This window comes from Ranitomeya imitator, chromosome 1 (assembly GCF_032444005.1).
Source record: "Ranitomeya imitator isolate aRanImi1 chromosome 1, aRanImi1.pri, whole genome shotgun sequence".
In the NCBI taxonomy this organism is placed as follows: Eukaryota; Metazoa; Chordata; class Amphibia; order Anura; family Dendrobatidae; genus Ranitomeya; species Ranitomeya imitator.
In genome coordinates this window covers 434,717,831-434,741,089 of record NC_091282.1, presented here as the reverse complement: position 1 = coordinate 434,741,089, position 23,259 = coordinate 434,717,831, and the positions used below count along the sequence as shown (strand labels likewise).

The 23,259-nt window shown below is 40.8% G+C and overlaps 1 protein-coding gene and 2 non-coding genes across 3 annotated transcripts in view; 1 reads left to right on the top strand and 2 right to left on the bottom strand.

Moving 5' to 3' along the window:
- Positions 1-14,452, top strand: part of LOC138670988 (uncharacterized) — a 42,706-nt gene extending 28,254 nt beyond the window's left edge. Inside the window, exon 4 of the mRNA XM_069758852.1 lies at positions 14,319-14,452. Coding sequence (XP_069614953.1) covers positions 14,319-14,452 — 134 coding nt within the window. The remainder of the gene's footprint in view (positions 1-14,318) is intronic.
- TRNAT-CGU (transfer RNA threonine (anticodon CGU)) lies at positions 10,898-10,970 on the bottom strand. Its single transcript has one exon. It is a non-coding gene; the product is annotated as a tRNA-Thr (tRNA).
- An 8,157-nt stretch (positions 14,453-22,609) lies between the features above and the next one.
- TRNAT-CGU (transfer RNA threonine (anticodon CGU)) lies at positions 22,610-22,682 on the bottom strand. The gene has a single exon. It is a non-coding gene; the product is annotated as a tRNA-Thr (tRNA).
- Positions 22,683-23,259: the final 577 nt, after the last annotated feature.

Sequence of the window (23,259 nt, the reverse complement as noted above, 5' to 3'; positions counted from 1 at the left end):
TCCTCAGCGTTGTTTTAAGCTGTCACGGAGCCTGCGCTGTTCCTTTATTCCTTGGCCATGCCCAATTAGCGCTGCCTGTCTTCTGACATAATTTGGTGTCAGGCTGTCAGTGCCTGTGCGTCCACGCTGCTCCAGATCTCACCTCGCAGTGTCGTCTAATGTAATCCCACTGCAGGCCTTGGATCCATGGGCATGCACAGTGCATATCCTCGACTCTCACTCCCCTCCTTCCCTCTTCTTCAGACTGTGCGGCGTCATGGCCGTGGCATGCTATTAGGGATCAGCTGACGGCGCACAGTCAGATAGGGATTGCATACATTAGTTAGGACTGCTCTGATAAGGGTATACCGTGAAGATTGGTAGAGCAGCTTAGTATACATTTTTTGCAAAAAACGTATCAACCAAATACCCTGTTTTTTACATCTTTTACTAGCACTTGCGGATTCCTGCAACATTTTTTCAAACTGAGTGTTTTTGGTTTTACTATTCTCTTTTGTGTCTTCAGGTTTCTTGGTGGTGTGTGAACATGATCATACAGACTTGTTCACTGTGCAAGTAGCCCATGTGTTCCTGTTTCCATAATTGTTCTCTTGTGTCTACAAGACTGGGGAGTTCCACCACTCCTCTTGGGCTATCTGCACAAAAGCTGTTCTACCCTGTATGCACACATGGATTTTTCCTCTCTGAACCCTGTTCACACAGGTTATATACAGATGATCAGGTTTTTAAATACATCAGATAGGGATTGCATACATTAGTTAGGACTGCTCTGATAAGGGTATACCGTGAAGATTGGTAGAGCAGCTTAGTATACATTTTTTGCAAAAAACGTATCAACCAAATACCCTGTTTTTTACATCTTTTACTAGCACTTGCGGATTACTGCAACATTTTTTCAAACTGAGTGTTTTTGGTTTTACTATTCTCTTTTGTGTCTTCAGGTTTCTTGGTGGTGTGTGAACATGATCATACAGACTTGTTCACTGTGCAAGTAGCCCATGTGTTCCTGTTTCCATAATTGTTCTCTTGTGTCTACAAGACTGGGGAGTTCCACCACTCCTCTTGGGCTATCTGCACAAAAGCTGTTCTACCCTGTATGCACACATGGATTTTTCCTCTCTGAACCCTGTTCACACAGGTTATATACAGATGATCAGGTTTTTAAATACATCAGATAGGGATTGCATACATTAGTTAGGACTGCTCTGATAAGGGTATACCGTGAAGATTGGTAGAGCAGCTTAGTATACATTTTTTGCAAAAAACGTATCAACCAAATACCCTGTTTTTTACATCTTTTACTAGCACTTGCGGATTACTGCAACATTTTTTCAAACTGAGTGTTTTTGGTTTTACTATTCTCTTTTGTGTCTTCAGGTTTCTTGGTGGTGTGTGAACATGATCATACAGACTTGTTCACTGTGCAAGTAGCCCATGTGTTCCTGTTTCCATAATTGTTCTCTTGTGTCTACAAGACTGGGGAGTTCCACCACTCCTCTTGGGCTATCTGCACAAAAGCTGTTCTACCCTGTATGCACACATGGATTTTTCCTCTCTGAACCCTGTTCACACAGGTTATATACAGATGATCAGGTTTTTAAATACATCAGATAGGGATTGCATACATTAGTTAGGACTGCTCTGATAAGGGTATACCGTGAAGATTGGTAGAGCAGCTTAGTATACATTTTTTGCAAAAAACGTATCAACCAAATACCCTGTTTTTTACATCTTTTACTAGCACTTGCGGATTACTGCAACATTTTTTCAAACTGAGTGTTTTTGGTTTTACTATTCTCTTTTGTGTCTTCAGGTTTCTTGGTGGTGTGTGAACATGATCATACAGACTTGTTCACTGTGCAAGTAGCCCATGTGTTCCTGTTTCCATAATTGTTCTCTTGTGTCTACAAGACTGGGGAGTTCCACCACTCCTCTTGGGCTATCTGCACAAAAGCTGTTCTACCCTGTATGCACACATGGATTTTTCCTCTCTGAACCCTGTTCACACAGGTTATATACAGATGATCAGGTTTTTAAATACATCAGATAGGGATTGCATACATTAGTTAGGACTGCTCTGATAAGGGTATACCGTGAAGATTGGTAGAGCAGCTTAGTATACATTTTTTGCAAAAAACGTATCAACCAAATACCCTGTTTTTTACATCTTTTACTAGCACTTGCGGATTACTACAACATTTTTTCAAACTGAGTGTTTTTGGTTTTACTATTCTCTTTTGTGTCTTCAGGTTTCTTGGTGGTGTGTGAACATGATCATACAGACTTGTTCACTGTGCAAGTAGCCCATGTGTTCCTGTTTCCATAATTGTTCTCTTGTGTCTACAAGACTGGGGAGTTCCACCACTCCTCTTGGGCTATCTGCACAAAAGCTGTTCTACCCTGTATGCACACATGGATTTTTCCTCTCTGAACCCTGTTCACACAGGTTATATACAGATGATCAGGTTTTTAAATACATCAGATAGGGATTGCATACATTAGTTAGGACTGCTCTGATAAGGGTATACCGTGAAGATTGGTAGAGCAGCTTAGTATACATTTTTTGCAAAAAACGTATCAACCAAATACCCTGTTTTTTACATCTTTTACTAGCACTTGCGGATTACTGCAACATTTTTTCAAACTGAGTGTTTTTGGTTTTACTATTCTCTTTTGTGTCTTCAGGTTTCTTGGTGGTGTGTGAACATGATCATACAGACTTGTTCACTGTGCAAGTAGCCCATGTGTTCCTGTTTCCATAATTGTTCTCTTGTGTCTACAAGACTGGGGAGTTCCACCACTCCTCTTGGGCTATCTGCACAAAAGCTGTTCTACCCTGTATGCACACATGGATTTTTCCTCTCTGAACCCTGTTCACACAGGTTATATACAGATGATCAGGTTTTTAAATACATCAGATAGGGATTGCATACATTAGTTAGGACTGCTCTGATAAGGGTATACCGTGAAGATTGGTAGAGCAGCTTAGTATACATTTTTTGCAAAAAACGTATCAACCAAATACCCTGTTTTTTACATCTTTTACTAGCACTTGCGGATTACTGCAACATTTTTTCAAACTGAGTGTTTTTGGTTTTACTATTCTCTTTTGTGTCTTGAGGTTTCTTGGTGGTGTGTGAACATGATCATACAGACTTGTTCACTGTGCAAGTAGCCCATGTGTTCCTGTTTCCATAATTGTTCTCTTGTGTCCACAAGACTGGGGAGTTCAACCACTCCTCTTGGGCTATCTGCACAAAAGCTGTTCTACCCTGTATGCACACATGGATTTTTCCTCTCTGAACCCTGTTCACACAGGTTATATACAGATGATCAGGTTTTTAAATACATCAGATAGGGATTGCATACATTAGTTAGGACTGCTCTGATAAGGGTATACCATGAAGATTGGTAGAGCAGCTTAGTATACATTTTTTGCAAAAAACGTATCAACCAAATACCCTGTTTTTTACATCTTTTACTAGCACTTGCGGATTACTGCAACATTTTTTCAAACTGAGTGTTTTTGGTTTTACTATTCTCTTTTGTGTCTTCAGGTTTCTTGGTGGTGTGTGAACATGATCATACAGACTTGTTCACTGTGCAAGTAGCCCATGTGTTCCTGTTTCCATAATTGTTCTCTTGTGTCTACAAGACTGGGGAGTTCCACCACTCCTCTTGGGCTATCTGCACAAAAGCTGTTCTACCCTGTATGCACACATGGATTTTTCCTCTCTGAACCCTGTTCACACAGGTTATATACAGATGATCAGGTTTTTAAATACATCAGATAGGGATTGCATACATTAGTTAGGACTGCTCTGATAAGGGTATACCGTGAAGATTGGTAGAGCAGCTTAGTATACATTTTTTGCAAAAAACGTATCAACCAAATACCCTGTTTTTTACATCTTTTACTAGCACTTGCGGATTACTGCAACATTTTTTCAAACTGAGTGTTTTTGGTTTTACTATTCTCTTTTGTGTCTTCAGGTTTCTTGGTGGTGTGTGAACATGATCATACAGACTTGTTCACTGTGCAAGTAGCCCATGTGTTCCTGTTTCCATAATTGTTCTCTTGTGTCTACAAGACTGGGGAGTTCCACCACTCCTCTTGGGCTATCTGCACAAAAGCTGTTCTACCCTGTATGCACACATGGATTTTTCCTCTCTGAACCCTGTTCACACAGGTTATATACAGATGATCAGGTTTTTAAATACATCAGATAGGGATTGCATACATTAGTTAGGACTGCTCTGATAAGGGTATACCGTGAAGATTGGTAGAGCAGCTTAGTATACATTTTTTGCAAAAAACGTATCAACCAAATACCCTGTTTTTTACATCTTTTACTAGCACTTGCGGATTACTGCAACATTTTTTCAAACTGAGTGTTTTTGGTTTTACTATTCTCTTTTGTGTCTTCAGGTTTCTTGGTGGTGTGTGAACATGATCATACAGACTTGTTCACTGTGCAAGTAGCCCATGTGTTCCTGTTTCCACAGTCTAAAGAAGGCGGAGGGAGATGGGCTAGAGCCCGAGGTGAAGATATGCACTGCGCATGCCCATGGATCCCAGGCTCGCAGTGTGATTCAATCAGAAGACACTGCGAGGCGGGTTCTCGGGCAGCGCGGGCGCACAGGCGCAGCCATCCTGACACCAAATTATGTCAGAAGACAGACAGCGCAAACTGGCCATGGCCAAGGGATAACAGAACAGCGCAGGCTCCATGACAGCTTAAAACAACGCTGAGGAGGCAGCGCATGGCACCAAGGGGGTAGGAATGACGCCTGTGCTGTGTCACATTATGAAGGAAAGTCCCAGCTCCGGGACGGTATAACGGTATCAGTGAACACATTTTATAAGTGTTAAGTTCTGCGTGTGCAAGGAGCTAAACTAAAAGAGCTACCTTTTCCTTGTGCAACATTACTGCTGCACAAGATGGATCTTTCAGTAACAAACGCCGAGGGGGGGAGGGGGGACAGGTTCCCTTACATTTAGGTTGTTGTGCCAGCGTGGCGGTCGCACGACACATTGCCGGCTACACAGCTGGGGATCAGCTGACGTTACTGAAACCCAATAACACTGGGTCGTATGTTTTGACTGTGCAGCCTGCACTTCTGAGCCGCAACTGGCGGTGTTGGAGCCCAGGAATAGCAGTTCAGGTGGTAGAAAGATGAACACATCAGGAGACCTGGATGACACCCAATTACTTAATCAGGCAGAGGAGTGGCAAATTCCTGCGAGATCCAGGCCTGGTTCATTTTCAGGAAAGTAAGCCGGTCAACATTATCGGAGGATAGTCGCATGTGACGGTCTGTTAGTACACCACCTGCGGCACTAAAGACACGTTCCGATAAGACACTAGCCGCGGGGCAAGCCAGCACCTCCAATGCATACTGGCTTAGCTCTGGTCATGTATCCAGCTTAGAGACCCAAAACTTGAACGGGGAAGAGACGTCTGGGAGTACACTAAGAGGGCAAGCCATGTAGTCTGTCACCATCTGACGGAACCGTTGCCTCCTGCTGACTGGAGCCGCCGGTGATGGTGTAGACATTTGGGGCGAGCACACAAAAGTTTTCCACAGTTGTGCCATACTGGGCTTGCCTTGGGCAGAGGCACTGCTTCTGCTCCCTCTTTGTGCAGAGCCTCCTCCTCCACTGCCTCGACGCACTGAGCTGCTTTGTAAAGCACTAGCAGCACTCCTCTCAGTTGGACTGGAGAAGATGATGGAATTCACCAGTGTGTCGTGGTACTCCCGCATTTTATGCTCCCGTGTCAACGCCGGGATGAGGTTTTGGACATTGTCACTGTAGCGAGGATCGAGGAGGGCGTACACCCAATAATCAGGCACGTTGAGAATGTGGTTGATGCGGCGGTCGTTTCTCAGGCACTGCAACATGAAATCAATCATGTGCTGCAGACTGCCAACTGGCCCAGAAACGCTGTCCCCTGCTTGAGACATGATCTCTGCCCGCTCTTCATCACCCCACCCTCGCTGTACACACTGACCACTGGACAATGGTGTAACTGCCTCCTCTGGACGTAGCTCTTCCTCGTCCATTGACTCCTCCTCATCCTCCTCACAAAGGGTCCCCTGCCGACCCCTTTGTGAGGAACCACGTGGCGCTGACTGCCCAGAAGCTGATGGAAAAGGTGACTCCTCATCCTCCACCTCTTCCACATCATCCCTTATCCCTTGCAGGGTTTCTTGAAGCAAGCAGATAAGGGGGACAGTCATGCTGACTAGTGCATCATCTGCACTTGCCATCCGCGTGGAATAATCGAAAGGACGCAAAACCTGGCAGACGTCCTTCATAGTGGCCCACTCTGTGGTTGTGAAGTCTGAGCGGCACTGACTGCGACTTTTTTGCGCCTGATGCAGCTGGTACTCCATTACTGCTTGCTGCTGCTCACACAACCGCTCCAACATATGTAACGTGGAATTCCACCTGATAGGTAGGTCACATATGATGCGATGTTCAGGAAGGCGAAACCGACGCTGCAGAGCAGCAATGCGGGATCTTGCCAAGCTGGAACACCGCAAGTGAGCACACTCTAGGCGGGCCTTGTGCAGAAGTGCATCAAGATCCGGATAGTCCCTCAGAAAACTCTGCACAACCAAATTGAGCACATGTGCCAGACATGGGATGTGAGTGAGGTTGCCAAGGCCTAAAGCTGCCACCAGATTTCGGCCATTGTCACACACTACCATGCCTGGCTGGAGATTCGCTGGCACAAACCACACATCGCTCTCCTGCTTTAGGGCATTCCAGAGCTCCTGCGCTGTGTGGCTTCGATTCCCCAAAGAAACTAGTTTCAAGACGGCCTGCTGACGTTTGGCCACGGCTGTGCTCATGTCGGTCATAGGTAAACGTTCACGGGTCCATGTGGAGGTGGACTGCGACGGATCCTGCAGCGATGAATCTGAGGAACTGGTGTAAGAGGAGGAGTCAATGCGTACAGACTGGATTCCTGCAATCCTTGGAATGGGCAGGACATGTCCTGCGCCACTCGCACGGTCTGTACCCGGCTCAACAACATTAACCCAATGGGCAGTGATGGAAAGGTATCGCCCCTGTCCATGTTGACTGGTCCACGCATCGGTGGTGAGGTGGACCTTGCTACTGACGGCGTTCAGTAGCGCGTGTTTTATTTGTCCCTCCACATGCTTGTGCAGGGCAGGGACAGCTTGCCTGCTGAAGTAAAAGCGGCTGGGCACCTTGTACTGTGGGACTGCCAATGCCATCAAGTCACGGAAGCTGTCAGTCTCCACCAGCCTGAATGAGAGCATTTCCAGCGACAGAAGTTTGGCAATGCCTGCATTCAGAGCCTGTGCTCGGGGGTGGTTTGCCGAGAATGCCCACCTTTTCTCCCATGCCTGTACTACCGATGGCTGTAGACTAGGCTGGGAGTGTGAGGATGACTGGGAATGTGGTGCTGTGGGTGGAATTACACTAGGTCTCTGGACAACAGTGCCAGAGGTTCTTCCATGGCGATCCAAGGAGGAAGCCGAACCAGCTGTGCGTGAGCTGGAGGAAGAAGCAACACGAGCTGAAGAGGTGGTAGCTGCCGCTGTTGGTTGGCCTAGGTCTTCAGTGTGTTTTTGTAACTCCACCGCGTGCCTGGTCTGCACATGTTTCCACATATTTGTGGTATTGAGGTTGCTGACACTTTTCCCTCTTTTTACTTTCTGATGACACAGCTTGCATTTGACAAAACAAATGTCATCTGCAACTGTGTCAAAAAAGGACCAGGCACTGCAAGTCTTGGGAGCGCCCTTTTTGGCTTTTGAAAGAGACAGGCTCCTAACGGGTGCCAAAGTGGAGGCTACAGGCTCCGCAGTCTTCCCCCTCCCTCTCCCTCTTTGGCCCGTTAGGGGAATCTCTTCCTCTGAGCTGCTCCCACCACCTTCCTGTTCCTCACGCCACGATGGGTCAAGGACCTCATCATCTCCACTACCCTCTGCCACCAACTGCTCCTCCTGGGTAGTCTCGGCAGCACAGTACGCATCAGAAAGCGGCACCTGAGTTTCATCATCAGATGCGTACTGCGCTGTGGTCACCGCAGGCACTGACCCACCCGCCTCTTCAGAGTCAGAGAGACAAAGCTGTTGGGCATCACTGCACACTGCCTCTTCTTCCATTTCTCCAATACTGCTTGGCTGGCCCCCTGTTTCCAAGCCAAGAGATTCAGAGAACAGAAGTAGAGACGGCTCCTGTCCTGGGCTCTCTGACTGCCTGGCCAATTTGGCAGGTGGTGAAGAGACAGATGGCTGCTCTCCAGTGGTCTGTGCCTGAGAGGTTGTGGCACTCATTGAAGTCGATGCGTTAGCTGCCATCCATCCGACAACGGCTTCAATTTGATCTTCACGCAGCAGCGGTGCACGGTGCTCTCCGACAAAGCTGCGCATGAAGGACTGTTCCCTGCTGAAACTGGGTGATGATGAGTCACCGGTGCCCGCAGCAGGCACAGAATCACCACGTCCTCTCCCTGCTCCTCTCCCTGCTCCACGCCCACGCCCACGACCCTTACTCCCTGCCCTCTTCATCTTGGTTGACAGATAAAGATAAGCAGAAAAGTACTAAGGCCTTAGTGTGCTTATTCCTGAAATGCTCCTCCTAACAGGTGTAAGAAACGCTAATGTTGTAAAGTGTGGACTAGACTTTATTATTGATAAAATGTGGCCTACACAAGTGTTAAGTAGTGTTTGGTGAACTTTACTTTTTTTTTTGGTGCAGATCGGGCTACAGAGCGAGTTTAACTCACACGGAGACCGTGCAGACAGCCGTAAACGGCGCTGCAAGGCCCAAAAAACCTCCTCTAGGTTATCCTATCTAGTGTTTTTCCACTATTTTGCTGGAGACGGGTGGAAAGGCACTAATAGGAAATTGTTTACAAAATTTTCAACAGGCTGCACTAGTTGAAAAAAAAGGATAAGTTATTGAATGGTATGAGGCAGTGACAAACCCTGAGCTGAATACAACGGGCTGTGGCTGCACACAGACTACAGGGCGAGCTGCGCTCACACGGAGACAGTGCAGACAGCCGTAAACGGCGCTGCAAGGCCCAAAAACCCTCCTCTAGGTTATCCTATCTAGTGTTTTTCCACTATTTAGCTGGAGATGGGTGGAAAGACACTAATAGGAATTTTTTTAAAATTTTTAAACAGGCTGCACTATTTGAAAAAAGGACAAGTTAGTTTACAGTATGAGGCAGTGACAAACCCTGAGCTGAATACAACCGGCTGTGGCTGCACATAGACTACAGGGCGAGCTGCGCTCACACGGAGACCGTGCAGACAGCCGTAAACGGCGCTGCAAGGCCCAAAAACCCCCCTCTGGGTTATCCTATCTAGTGTTTTTCCACTATTTGGCTGGAGACGGGTGGAAAGACACTAATAGGAAATTTTAGAAAAAATGTGCAGCAGGCTGCACTATGAGCAAAAAAGGACAATGGATAGAACTGTGTGAGGCAGTGTGAACCCCCCTGAGCTGAATACAACCTGGTATATGGCTGCACACAGACTACAGAGTGAGCTGCACACACACACACACAGAGACCTTGCAGAACGCTGTTAAAACAGCGCTGCAAGGCAAGAGCAAGGTGAACTGAACAGTCAACACAGCGTTTGCTAAATTAGCCTTGGAAAAGCAAAATAAAGCAATTAGCTAACTCAACTGGCCCTCAGTTAGAACACAGCGTCCTGTCCCTAACTGAAATCACAGCAGAGTGAGCGCAAAATGGCGGCAGCGTTTTTTATAGTGCAGAGTGACATAATTTCAGCAGCCAATCACAGCCTTGCCAGTACTTACATGCCCACCATGCTAAACAGGATATGCCCACACTTCCATTCATTCCTCATTGGCTGCTGCGTTCAGTTTGAATTCTGGGAACTTCCGATTCCGGTATCCGATACGCGGGAAGTATCGGAATTCGGTATCGGAATTCCGATACCGCAAGTATCGGCCGATACCCGATACTTGCAGTATCGGAATGCTCAACACTACTCTTAAGGCCTTTTTTTGCAGATTTTTGATTTGAATGTGCCTAGTTTGGAGTAGTTTTCCTCAGAATCGGCTTCACAGAAGCAACAAGTATTTTTTTTCTTTGCCACAACGTTTTTTTGAAAACCTGAAATGGATGAAAACTCTCCAAGTAATGTAATTATTACATCTGAACATTTTTTTCTCAGTATAATAAACCTTCACCTTAGCAGGTATTTTTTATAGATAAGCTCAAGTATTAAACTATTCAGTTTCAAAATAACACAAAGGCTCCAGTGAGAATTGAACTCACGACACCTGGTTTACAAGAACAGTGCTCTAACCACTGAGCTATGAAGCCAGTGAAACTTTGCCCCATCTTTTGATCTCTATTTCGAACAGTGCAATAGCCATTCAGTTGCATTAACAACACAAGTCCATTCATTTTTAGGTTGAAATCACACTCTTAACATAATGTCCCATCACCAACAAACCAACAACTGCTCTTGCAATGCAAAAGCATGACTTGCAAACATTCTGAAGCTTCAGTTCTATAACTGACAACCTGTTTATTGGCAATCTGATGTGCAAAAACATCAATTCGCATGGACTGGCAAAGAAGAGAATTCTACTGCTTGCTTAAATAAAATATGTAATTCTTTATATTACAAAATCACACATCAAGAATTGATTAAGAAGGGTCATTAGACTCCTAAAGCTCTGCTAGATGTAGCATAATTAAGGAATTTGACAAACATGTTACCCAAATGTCATATATGATCATGGTCTTATCAAGAACTTTTGAAAAGGATGTCGTAACTTCACATAAAGTCAATATTGAATCGCACCAACTTTATATCACGCACCAAACAGATAAGCAAGTTTAATATGAGAGACAAATAGTTTGTAAGGCTTCAGTGAGAGTCGAACTCACGACCCCTGGTTTACGAGACCAGTGCTCTAACCTCTGAGATATGAAGCCATCGAAAAGCAACAATTTCTCAAGCAATGTAGGGATTAGTCTGTTAGAGGTTTGGGTACGCTCAGTACCTCCTAAGGATCATTTACTATGCTACATGGGAGAAACGCCAAGAAACTGTACAAAGATTTTTCTTTAGGTACCAATTTGACATTGACATGGCAAAAATATCAACTTGAAATGCATATGAAAACTTACAACCCATACAAGCAATGATTGTAAGATAAGGCTTGGTAAAAAAAAAAATGTAAAGAGAAGCATGATGATTTATTTATATTTTCAATTGTACCAAATTTAAAAATGATTTCATAAATTTTTTCAGGTCAGTATTACTCTATGTGCAAATGGAGTTTTATGGAACCATTCAAAAAAGATGAGTTTTTCAAGTGGAAACTTTTTACGAAAGCAAATCTGCTCTAAAGTCTTTGTCTCCACATAGCATTAGATCTCTGGCCATGATTTTCATTTATTTTTTCAATTGTGCCAAATTTAAGAATATCTGAATTTTTTTTGTGTCAGTATTAGGATATATGCAGATGGAGATTTATTGAGGCATTCAAAAAAGAAGACTTTTTAAAGCAAAAACACCCTTTCAATGAGGAGCATTTAAAGGAGTTTTAGCTTTATAAAGTGGCTCCTAAAGCACTTTTTAAGAGTTCTTGAAGTGTTTTTGAAGAGTTTTTTTCTAAAGCTTTTTCTTTGCAGCCTTTTGATTTACAGTGTCTACTTTAGAGCAAATTCCATCAGGATCTGCTTCAAAGATGCAATATCCCCTTTTATTTTCACCTGGCATTTTTCAAACCCTGAAGTGGATAAATCACTCAAAATAGCTATGAGTGTGTGTTCACACTAAGTTCTATTTTTCCTGCATTTTCAGCGCAGAAACTCTACAAGACTGTGCACACAGAGGTTTTTAGCTGAGTTTTCAGAGCAGAATCTAGGCAGAAACTCCAAATTTTTGAGGAGCTATGAGATTTGCAGGTGCATTTGTAGATTTTCCACTCAGTTTCAACTAGGTGGCTATGTGCACATGACGTCTTTTTTGAGGCGGCTTCCGCCATTGGAATCATTTGAAAACCCTATCAAACATTGCTCAAAAGAATGAACATAAGAAATTCTATGTAAAACTGACTTGCTCTGTCTATGTTGAGGTTTTTAAATGTCTTTTGACCACTTCAGGTTTCTAAAAATGCCAAGCGGTTAAAAGAAGTCACATGTCCATTCTTTTAGCGTTTTCCACCAGGAGCATGCTGTGTATTTTACAATACAAATCAGTGGAAAAGCTTAATACATGCCTGGACTTGCAACAAGACTTTTTTTGGAGTGTTTTGCCATTGATTTTGCTTAAAAGAGCTAACTGTTTCTTCATGTTTAAATGGAGTGAAAAATGCTACCAGAAAAAAAGACTTCACCAAAACAATGGGAAAACCTTTCAAAAAAGCTGTCTCAAAATTGTCCAGGAAACAACCAAAAAGATGACACAAAAGACGATTCAGGGGAAGAAATGTCCTAAATTTCTTTTTAAATATTTTTATTGAAATTTTACATAAGAAATGGTAGGGGATAAAGGGAAGGGAAGATGGGGAAGGGGTAAACATTGGAAAAAAAAAAGCGTGAGGGAAAAGGGAATCAATATAATTAGAGAACCAAATATCAATCTCGAATAGACAAGAAAAAAAAAGACATTAAATATGATCTTTTGAATAGAATATACTACAATTTTTCTTATGCAATGCATTGGAAAGAGATATAAAGTAACAATCTTTATCCACTTTGCATGACTACAAGAGATTTACTCTTTACAAAACTTGTCATTCCAAATCTTCCATTTTTTCAGATATTTTCTAATACCATTGGTGTTGGCAGAAAATCTCCATTCTAATGCACTATGCTGATAGATTTTATCCAGAATATCTGTAAAGCTGGGTGAATCTGATTTTTTCCACTAGAGTTCTATTGTACTTTTGACTACTAGAAATATATGTATTAGGATGTATTTGACCTGAAGATCAATTCCTTCCATGTCCAGAGAAAGGAGAGCCCTCTGGGGTGTAATCACAAAATTTTTAACAAATAAATTAATATGAAATGAAACTTTTGACCATAGAGGTTTTATTTTCGGGCAGCCCCAAAAAAGATGAAAAAGATTTCCTTGATATCCGCACTTCCTCCAGCACAAAGGAGAGTGATCCTGATATGATCCTGATATATATGCGCAAGTCTAATTGGTGTGTAGTACCAACGTGTGATCACCTTGAAGTAGGACTCCTGTAGAGCCATTGAAATGGTAGACATGTATGTATCCCTAATGGCCTTGTCCCATTGCTCAACTTGTAAAGAAATGTTGAGGTCCGATTCCCATTTTTTCATGTATATATTTTTAAAACAAGAGGTATCTCTATTGAAGTGACTGTAGAGGTTATTTAGACTCCATATATGTTTGTTCTTTACACTACACAGTAATGAAGAAAGAATTTCTAAATTTAATGGTTGGCTAGTCAGTAATTTCTGTATATGCTCTTTTAAGGTTAAAACGAATATTAATTCAGATGAGGGTAAGTTAAATTTAGTCTTAATTTCGCTAAATGTGAGAAAATTCCTCCCGTTATAGATATGTCCAACTTTTTTAATGCCTGATTTGGCCCAAATTTCTGAAAGTGGAAGATCATATATCAATGCCAATAGATGAAGAGGAAATTTCATAATTTGCTCTGATTTGTCAAAAAAATTTTCTTGGAGGTTTAAGAAGAGTTTTCCAGGCCTTGAAAATGGGATGAGATGATTCCTTTTTTGGTTTGTGAAATAAGAAACTGAAAAAAGTATCCTGTGCTAAATTAAGATTATTAATGTCACTTTCGATTTGGAACCATGCTGGGTATAGTTTTTTATCAAACCACTGATGGCTTTGTTTTACCAGGGAAGCCAGATAATTAGCATGGACATTTGGGAGGCCAGCCCCGCCATTACGTTTGTGTTTGCACAATAAATCTGAAGACAACCTGGCCCGCTTACCACCCCATATGAATGAGTTTATCATAGTTTGAAGTTTATGAATAAATTGGTAGGGGAAGGTCACTGGGAGAGTTCTAAAAAGATAAAGTATCTTGGGTAGAATGATTGTTTTGATAGTCATTGTTCTCCCGAATAAAGAAAGTTCCGATTGAGCAAATTGAGAAATGTCAAGAGAAATTGTTTTAAAAATCTTATCAGCGTTAGTTTTTATTACATTTTGTAGTCTGTTTGTTAAGATTATTCCTAAATACACTACTTTGTCGCCCTCCCCAGCTAGATTTATCTGATCCCTCAATTCTGCAACATGTGATTCATTCATATTAAAAGTTAAATATTTAGATTTATGTGGATTTATCTTAAAATATGATATCTTGGAGAATGTGTCTAACTCTGAAGAGAGAGCTTCAATCGAGGCTGCTGGATTAAGTAGTGTAAGAAAAATATCATCTGCATACATGCTAATTTTAAATTGACGGGATTGGATATCAATTCCAAGAATATCTATATTGGATCTGATCCTCTCCGCCAAAGGTTCCATTGCAAGGACAAACAGCAGGGGTGACAAAGGACACCCCTGACGTGTGCCATTGGAAATGATGAACGGATCTGACATGAAATTATTGGAGTAAATCCTGGCACTAGGTCCCGAATACAGAGCAAAGATAGTGGACATAAATCCCGAATCAAACCCAAACTTTTCAAGTGTCGCTCTCAATTAAGACCAGTTTATCCTGTCAAAAGCCTTTTCAGCATCTAAGGTTAGAAAGGCTGCTTTTGAATTTGAATTTTGGATAATGTTCATTAAATTGATCACCCTCCTGGTCCCATCTGATGCTTGGCGTCCATCAATGAATCCCATCTGGTCATCTACCAGCAAACGTGGGAGAATATTTTTTAACCGATCCGCCAAAATCTTGGAATAAATTTTTGTATCACTATTTATTAGTGAGATTGGACAGTAGTCTCGCATCCTCTCAGGATCCCCCCCAGTTTTGGGAATCATAATGATAACTGCTTCTTGCATCTCTTTAGGAAAGGAACCCTGAGAGGAGGCAAGAGCAAAAATAGAAGCCATGTGCGGGGCTAGAATTTTTGAAAAAGATTTAAAATATTCCTTGGAAAATCCATCTGGGCCAGGTGTTTTTTGACTTTTTGATTTATTAATAGTATCGATTATTTCTTTTTCTGTGAAGGGACTATTAATAGATATTAAGTCAGATGGAGTTATTTTGGGGAGGTTAATACTAGATAGGAATGCATTAATGGAGTCTGGGTCGATACTGGGTGTGCATGGGTCATCTTTCAAATTGTATAATTGACGAAAAAAGTCTGCGAAAGAGCTAGCAATGTCTTTGGGATGAATCATAACTTCACCTGACGAGGAAATAATTTTGTTAATTCTTCTGTTGATACGTTCTTTTTTAATCTTTACCATCATATATTTGGTAGGCTTGTTTAATGATGTATACCCTTTGAATTTTGAGGCCTTTATAACATAGTCATATTCTTGGAAAATCTCGGATTTCAATTTTCGCCTCAATTCCAGGATTTCCGCCTGTATATTTGAAGATGGTATTTGCATATTGTTTTGCTGTAATTCTTTTGTATTGATTTGGATTTGTAGATTAGCAATTTTTTCCCTGTTTTTCTTTTTATATCTTGCAGCTAATTGTATGAGACTTCCCCTGAGGACTGCCTTGTGGGCGTTCCACAGTGTAAATGCATTTATATCTTCAGACACATTCTCTTTGAAGTAATTATTTAGTATTGTCTCTATTTCCTGCTTATAATCTGGGATTTTAAACAATGTAGGATTACATTTCCATAGGTAGTTATTTCCGAGTGGGGGTCCTAGAAGAAAATCTGCTAACACTGGGGCATGATCTGAAATAGTTTTTTTTTTAATTTGAAAACTCTTAAATTTGGAGAGGGTAAAAACATTTGTCAAAATTAAATCTATATGGGAAGATGTTTTATGCACATCAGAATAGTGAGAATACTCACGGGAAGAAGTATTAAGACATCTGAATATGTCGTAGAGTTCATTTTGGATCAACCACTTTTTTAAAACTGGCGCCTTGTAACGGACTAGAGAGGATGAATCCATAATGCTATCAGGCACAATGTTAAAGTCTCCTATCCATATGATATCTCCTAATTTAATTTTATTCACTTTTTTATGTAGATTATTTAAAAACGAAATGTGATTTGTGTTTGGAGCATATACATTCACCACTGTACAAGGTTTGTTGTTTAAATAACAAGTAAGGATATGGAACCTGCCCAAATGGTCTGTTACTTCATCAACAAGTTGGAATGGAACATCGCTACTTATTAAAGTGACGACACCCCGTTTTTTAGACGAGTGTAGCGATTTAAAGATATGTGGAAATTTTTTTGTGCTGAAAAGTTGGATGATTGTCTTTTGCTAATTTCATCTCCTGCAGACATACAATATTGGCACAAGAACGAATAATCTCTTTCCAAATGGTAAATCTTTTATTAGGGCTGTTGATGCCTCTAACATTATAAGAAAGGATTTTCATTATTAATTATGAATGAAACAAAACTGAGCGATAAAGATAAATACAACAAAACTGGTGGTTGGCCTATCTAAAACTAGCCAAAATACACAAGAACTAACTTAGGGGTTCTCCTGGAGGACTCCAAATTTATTGAGTCTCACCTAAGTGTGGGGTATACAAGACTTGTGGCTGAGGCCCACAAAGACACCTCAGAGTTAGAGGTCTAATGAAAGAATGAAATTATGAAAATAATAATACCTATATTTTCTAATGTTTATCTTTAAAGGCAGGTTCTTCCATGAGGAATTTAATAAATCTCAAGCCTTCTTGAGGGGTATCGATCGGATAATTTTTGCTGTTGTACCACACTAAGAGTTTTGTTGGGAAGCCCCATCTATAGGGCACTTTGAAGTCTCTAAGTTTAGCTGTTATGTCTTTAAAGGATCTACGCGCATCCATCGTCGCTTTGGAGAAGTCTGAGAACAATTTTATGTTTCTATACGGGTCAGGGAAGGAGCCTTTTTCCTTGATGCCTTTCAAAATCTTTTCTTTTGTATCGAAGAAATGTACTCTAAGGATAGTATCCCTGGGCTTGTCTTGGGGTATCCCCTTAGGACGTGGCAGGCGATGGATACGGTCAATGTTCAGTTGTAAGTCAGAGAGATTGGGGACCAGTTGTTTGAATAGATTTTTAGTGTATTTTGAGAGTTATTTCTTCGACTACGATCTTCGAGGTCTGTTAACTTATTTTTGAGGGTAAGGATCTCAGCTTGAAGATTAGAATTCTGTTTGGATAGGTAAATGGTGTCTTTTTCAACAAGAGTTAATCTTTTTTCATTCTTCTCGAATCTTTGAATGAAATTGTTGCAAGTTTCCTGCAGGGTTTTGCTCTGTAATTCAAATCCTATCCTCATAGATTCATTAAATGACCTAAAAAGGCTAGCCAAGAAACCTTCAGTGGCAGGCTTGTTAGAACTAAGAAATTCATCCAGGTTAATTAAAGGAGGTGGGATCTCTGCTATTGGTGGCACCTCTATGTGATCTGTTTTAACTCTCTGTCTGTCTGGGCTATTGTTCGGTGAATAGTCATCAGACTGATTGTCCAAATCTTCAGTGGAAGGGTCATTTTTACTCCCATGGTCACTAGGACCTTTTCTTTTAAATGATCTGGAAGTATCCATTTCATTAGGTGAGATGGTATTTAGAATTGGAAGTTTGGACACTCCATTGGGGTCTCCTTTACGGGATGACATGCTTATTGGCAATTTGGATGTTGAATTTTTTCGTGTAGTTCCTTCCTTTGTAGCTTTACTGTATGTTAGGAATGAGGATTGTTTAATAAATGTAGAACTTGGTTCCCCTGACTTAACAGGGGACCTTGATCTAGTAGGACTAGGTGAGTTAAAGAAATCTTCATAAGATTTAGAGTGAGCCCTTTGTAGAGATTGTCTACTTGTTTGGGATTTATTTTTTGTTTTCCCTGTTCCTGTCTGCATTTTGGTCGGTCTCATTTATTGACACTTGGATAGATATAATAGTATGATACAATTAATTATAGTATATAGCCCTTGGAACTCAATATACAGGTAATTGCATGTAAATATTGCTATATGATACAATATATTGATAAAAGAATAGCTGTCAGTCAAACAAATAAAGTTGGTAACCTGAAACACAAGATACTACACACAAAGGTTCAGCATGCGAAGCTTACAAGTTAAAGTAGGCAGATAATTACCTCATAGGCCTCACAAGTTTTGTAAAGAGTAAATAGGATAATGTACCTTTTAGATCTAGAATCTTTGATGTGGCAGCGTAATGAGATTTATATCCAGCCAAGAAAGAGGTTAAAGATTAAATAAACAGCCTGTGTAAGGGTACCGTCACACTATAACATTTCGATCGCTACGACGGTACGATTCGTGACGTTCCAGCGATATCGTTACGATATCGCTGTGTCTGACAAGCAGCAGCGATCAGGGATCCTGCTGAGAATCGTACGTCGTAGCAGATCGTTTAGAACTTTCTTTCATCGCTGGATCTCCCGCTGTCATCGCTAGATCGGTGTGTGTGACACCGATCTAGCGATCTAGCGATGCGATCCAGCGATGCGTTCGCTTGTAACCAGGGTAAACATCGGGTAACTAAGCGCAGGACCGCGCTTAGTTACCCGATGTTTACCCTGGTTACAAGCGTTAAACTAAAAAAAAACAAACAGCACATACTTACATCTGGTGTCCGTCACGTCCCTTGCCGTCTCTGCTTCCCGCACTGTGACTGCTGGCCGTAAAGTGAAAGCAGAGCACAGCGGCTGTGCTTTCACTTTCACTTTACGGCCGGCAGTCACAGTGCGGGAAGCAGAGACGGCAAGGGACGTGACGGAAACCAGATGTAAGTATGTGCTGTTTGTTTTTTTTTAGTTTAACGCTTGTAACCAGGGTAAACATCGGGTAACTAAGCGCGGTCCTGCGCTTAGTTACCCAATGTTTACCCTGGTTACCCAGGGACTTCGGTATCGTTGGTTGCTGGAGAGCTGTCTGTGTGACAGCTCCCCAGCGACCACACTACGATTTACCTACGATCACGGCCAGGTCATATCGCTGGTCGTGATCGTAGGTAAATCGTATAGTGTGACGGTACCCTTACGTACAATGGGAGGAAGATTCTTGATTCCTTGATCAGGATGAAGAAAAGAATACAATGATTCCTATTCCTCAAATTTGCCCAAACAAACTGAGAGTAACAGAGCTGAGCCTATGGATGACAGTAGGATTAGAAGATAAGGGGAGTAAAGTCTCTGACCAGATTGTTATATATTAAAAGAACAAGGCTCTGAGCTGCAGTTAATTAATATTATGTATCATAGGACACTTATAAGTCCCCTAATTAAATATATATGGGGCTTAGATGTCACTAACCAAAATGAAATAGGAACTATAAGGTATAAACTTATAAGGCACTATTTATGAGATGGTCTATATACAACCCCTATATCCTCTCCCTTTGCATTCTAGGTACAAGTAACCTTTAAAGTTCTCTGAAAGCCGTCAATTCCTTATGGGACTGAATCCCAAGACACCACCCAGGCAACCAGAGTCGCCTTTATTGTTTCAAAATGTCTTCACCTTGAGATTCTTATCTAGTTGATAGGGAAACAGGATCCTACAATGATGGGTGCTTTTTAAAAAAAAAAAAAAACAAACCTATCCTCCTCCTTTCTGGTGTTCCAAAATTGCAGTCTCCTTCGGTGTTCTGTCTTCAGACAATTCAGCCCCTTTGATCTTAGATAAGCAATGTATCTGTATTGATGGTCGGCGTGGAAGCAGGTATCTGAAGCGCTCCTGGATCTATAATCTTGCTGAAGCAGGAGCTTGTCGCAGTAAGTCAAATGGAGCTGCCGGAACTACTTTCTACCTCAGGTGAGAATGCTGTTAAGCTGTGCAGTATTCCAGCCGGGTTTTACTGATAAATCTCGGTTGTGCCACCTCTAATCTTTCAGATATATGTGTCAAAATGACAGGATGATAAATCTAAGTTGTCTACTGAGTGAAAACTAGGTGCACTGGTCATCAATTTAATTATATCCTACAGTCAAAAAATATATGAAGTGGGTATCCCTCCGCCTTTACACCATAGGGAAGAATGCTGTTTCAGTGCACAAGAGACCCAAATAAAAAGAAATCTCAGCAATATGGGCACCCAAATGACCAGGGATAACTGTCCAATTGGCTCTTAGGTGGAAAATGCAAGCACTGACCTTAAAGTTGAATTCTGGTGTGAGAAAAAAAAAATAGGTAAAGGTATCCCTCCGCTTTTCAAAATGTTGTCTCCGGTTTTATCTCCTACATTCTATGAAGTAAAAATTCTTGATAGAAAGCATTTTTTGACAGTAAAATGTTCCAATTCTGTTATAGAGGGATAATAACTCAATAAAAATTATAAATAAATGCCTCTTGTGGATGGATTTTTTTTGTCGCTTTTTGGGTTCTTTAGTGGGAGCTCAGAGCTCTTACCTCCTACATCGCCAGAGCTCAGGCCACGCCCCCGAAATGTCCTAAATTTCTTGAAAAGTCTTCTGCGTGAAAAACTCATCAATTTGTCCTGAGTTTAAAAGCCGTCATATGCACATACCAGTTCCTGTTCCAAAAATTCATTAAAAAACTGAGTGTTTGCGCAGTCCAACACTTTAAACAAAACTTGTGTTTTTTTAACCCCTAGTGGTGTTTGGAAAAGTTTTGATCAAAAGTTCCTGAAAAAACCTCAGTGTGAATCTTTAGGTTATTTGCAAATGGAATTTTATTAAGGCATTTAAAAACAATGAGTTTTGCAAGCAGAAACCACTTAGGAAAACACAACTTTATTAGGTACTTCTGAAAACCCTATCAAACATTGCTCAAAAGAATGAACATAAGAAATTCTATGTAAAACTGACTTGCTCTGTCTATGTTGAGGTTTTTAAATGTCTTTTGACCACTTCAGGTTTCTAAAAATGCCAAGCGGTTAAAAGAAGTCACATGTCCATTCTTTTAGCGTTTTCCACCAGGAGCATGCTGTGTATTTTACAATACAAATCAGTGGAAAAGCTTAATACATGCCTGGACTTGCAACAAGACTTTTTTTTTGAGTGTTTTGCCATTGATTTGGCTTAAAAGAGCTAACTGTTTCTTCATGTTTAAATGGAGTGAAAAATGCTACCAGAAAAAAAGACTTCACCGAAACAATGGGAAAACCTTTCAAAAAAGCTGTCTCAAAATTGTCCAGGAAACAACCAAAAAGATGACACAAAAGACGATTCAGGGGAAGAAATGTCCTAAATTTCTTGAAAAGTCTTCTGCGTGAAAAACTCATCAAGTTGTCCTGAGTTTAAAAGCCGTCATATGCACATACCAGTTCCTGTTCCAAAAATTCATTAAAAAACTGAGTGTGTGTGCAGTCCAACACTTCAAACAAAACTTGTGTTTTTTGAACTCCTAATGGTGTTTGGAAAAGTTTTGATCAAAAGTTCCTAAAAAAACCTCAGTGTGAATCTTTAGGTTATTTGCAGATGGAATTTTATTAAGGCATTTAAAAACAATGAGTTTTGCAAGCAGAAAACACTGAGGAAAACACCACTTTATTAGGTACTTCTGGGAAGAGTTTTTATGTTCATGATGTGTTTCCTGGGGATTTTTTGCAGAGTTTGCAATGAGATTTTCACTCTTAAGGCCTTTTTCTGCAGATTTTTGTTTTGAATGTGCCTAGTTTGGAGTAGTTTTCCTCAGAATCGGCTTCACAGAAGAAACAAGTATTTTTTTTCTTTGCCACAACGTTTTTTTGAAAACCTGAAATGGATGAAAACTCTCCAAGTATTGTAATTACTAAGTCTGAACATTTTTTTCTCAGTATAATAAACCTTCACCTTAGCAGGTATTTTTTATAGATAAGCTCAAGTATCAAACTATTCAGTTTCAAAATAACACAAAGGCTCCAGTGAGAATTGAACTCACGACCCCTGGTTTACAATACCAGTGCTCTAACCACTGAGCTATGAAGCCAGCGAAACTTTGCCCCATCTTTTGATCTCTATTTCGAACAGTGCAATAGCCATTCAGTTGCATTAACAACACAAGTCATTTCATTTTTAGTTTGAAATCACACTCTTAACGTAATGTCCCATCACCAACAAACCAACAACTGCTCTTGCAATGCAAAAGCATGACTTGCAAACATTCTGAAGCTTCAGTTCTATAACTGACAACCTGTTTATTGGCAATCTGATGTGCAAAAAAATCAAATCGCATGGACTGGCAAAGAAGAGAATTCTACTGCTTGCTTAAATAAAATATGTAATTCTTTATATTACAAAATCACACATCAAGAATTGATGAAGAAGGGTCATTAGACTCCTAAAGCTCTGCTAGAGGTAGCATAATTAAGGAATTTGACAATCATATTACCCAAATGTCATATATGATCATGGTCTTATCAAGAACTTTTGAAAAGGATGTTGTAACGTGAAGTAAAGTATAAAGTATATAAAGTATAAAGTAAATATTGAATCGCACCAACTTTATATCACGTACCAAACAGATCAGCAAGTTTTATATGAGAGACAAAGAGTTTGTAAGGCATCAGTGAGAGTCGAACTCAAGACCCCTGGTTTACGAGACCAGTGCTCTAACCTCTGAGCTATGAAGCCATCGAAAAGCAACAATTTCTCAGGCAATGTAGGGATCAGTCTGTTAGAGGTTTGGGTACGCTCAGTACATCCTAAGGATCATTTACTATGCTACATGGGAGAAATGCAAAGAAACTGTGCAAAGATTTTTCTTTAGGTACCAATTTGACATTGACATGGGAAAAATATCAACTTGAAATGCATATGAAAACTTACAACCCATACAACCAATGATTGTAAGATAAGGCTTGGTAAAAAAAAATATAAAGAGAAGCATGATGATTTATTTATATTTTCAATTGTACCAAATTTAAAAATGATTTCATAAATTTTTTCAGGTCAGTATTACTCTATGTGCAAATGGAGTTTTATGGAACCATTCAAAAAACATGAGTTTTTCAAGTGGAAACTTTTTACGAAAGCAAATCTGCTCTAAAGTCTTTGTCTCCACATAGCATTAGATCTCTGGCCATGATTTTCATTTATTTTTTCAATTGTGCCAAATTTAAGAATGATATCTGAATTTTTTTTGTGTCAGTATTAGGATATATGCAGATGGAGATTTATTGAGGCATTCAAAAAAGAAGACTTTTTAAAG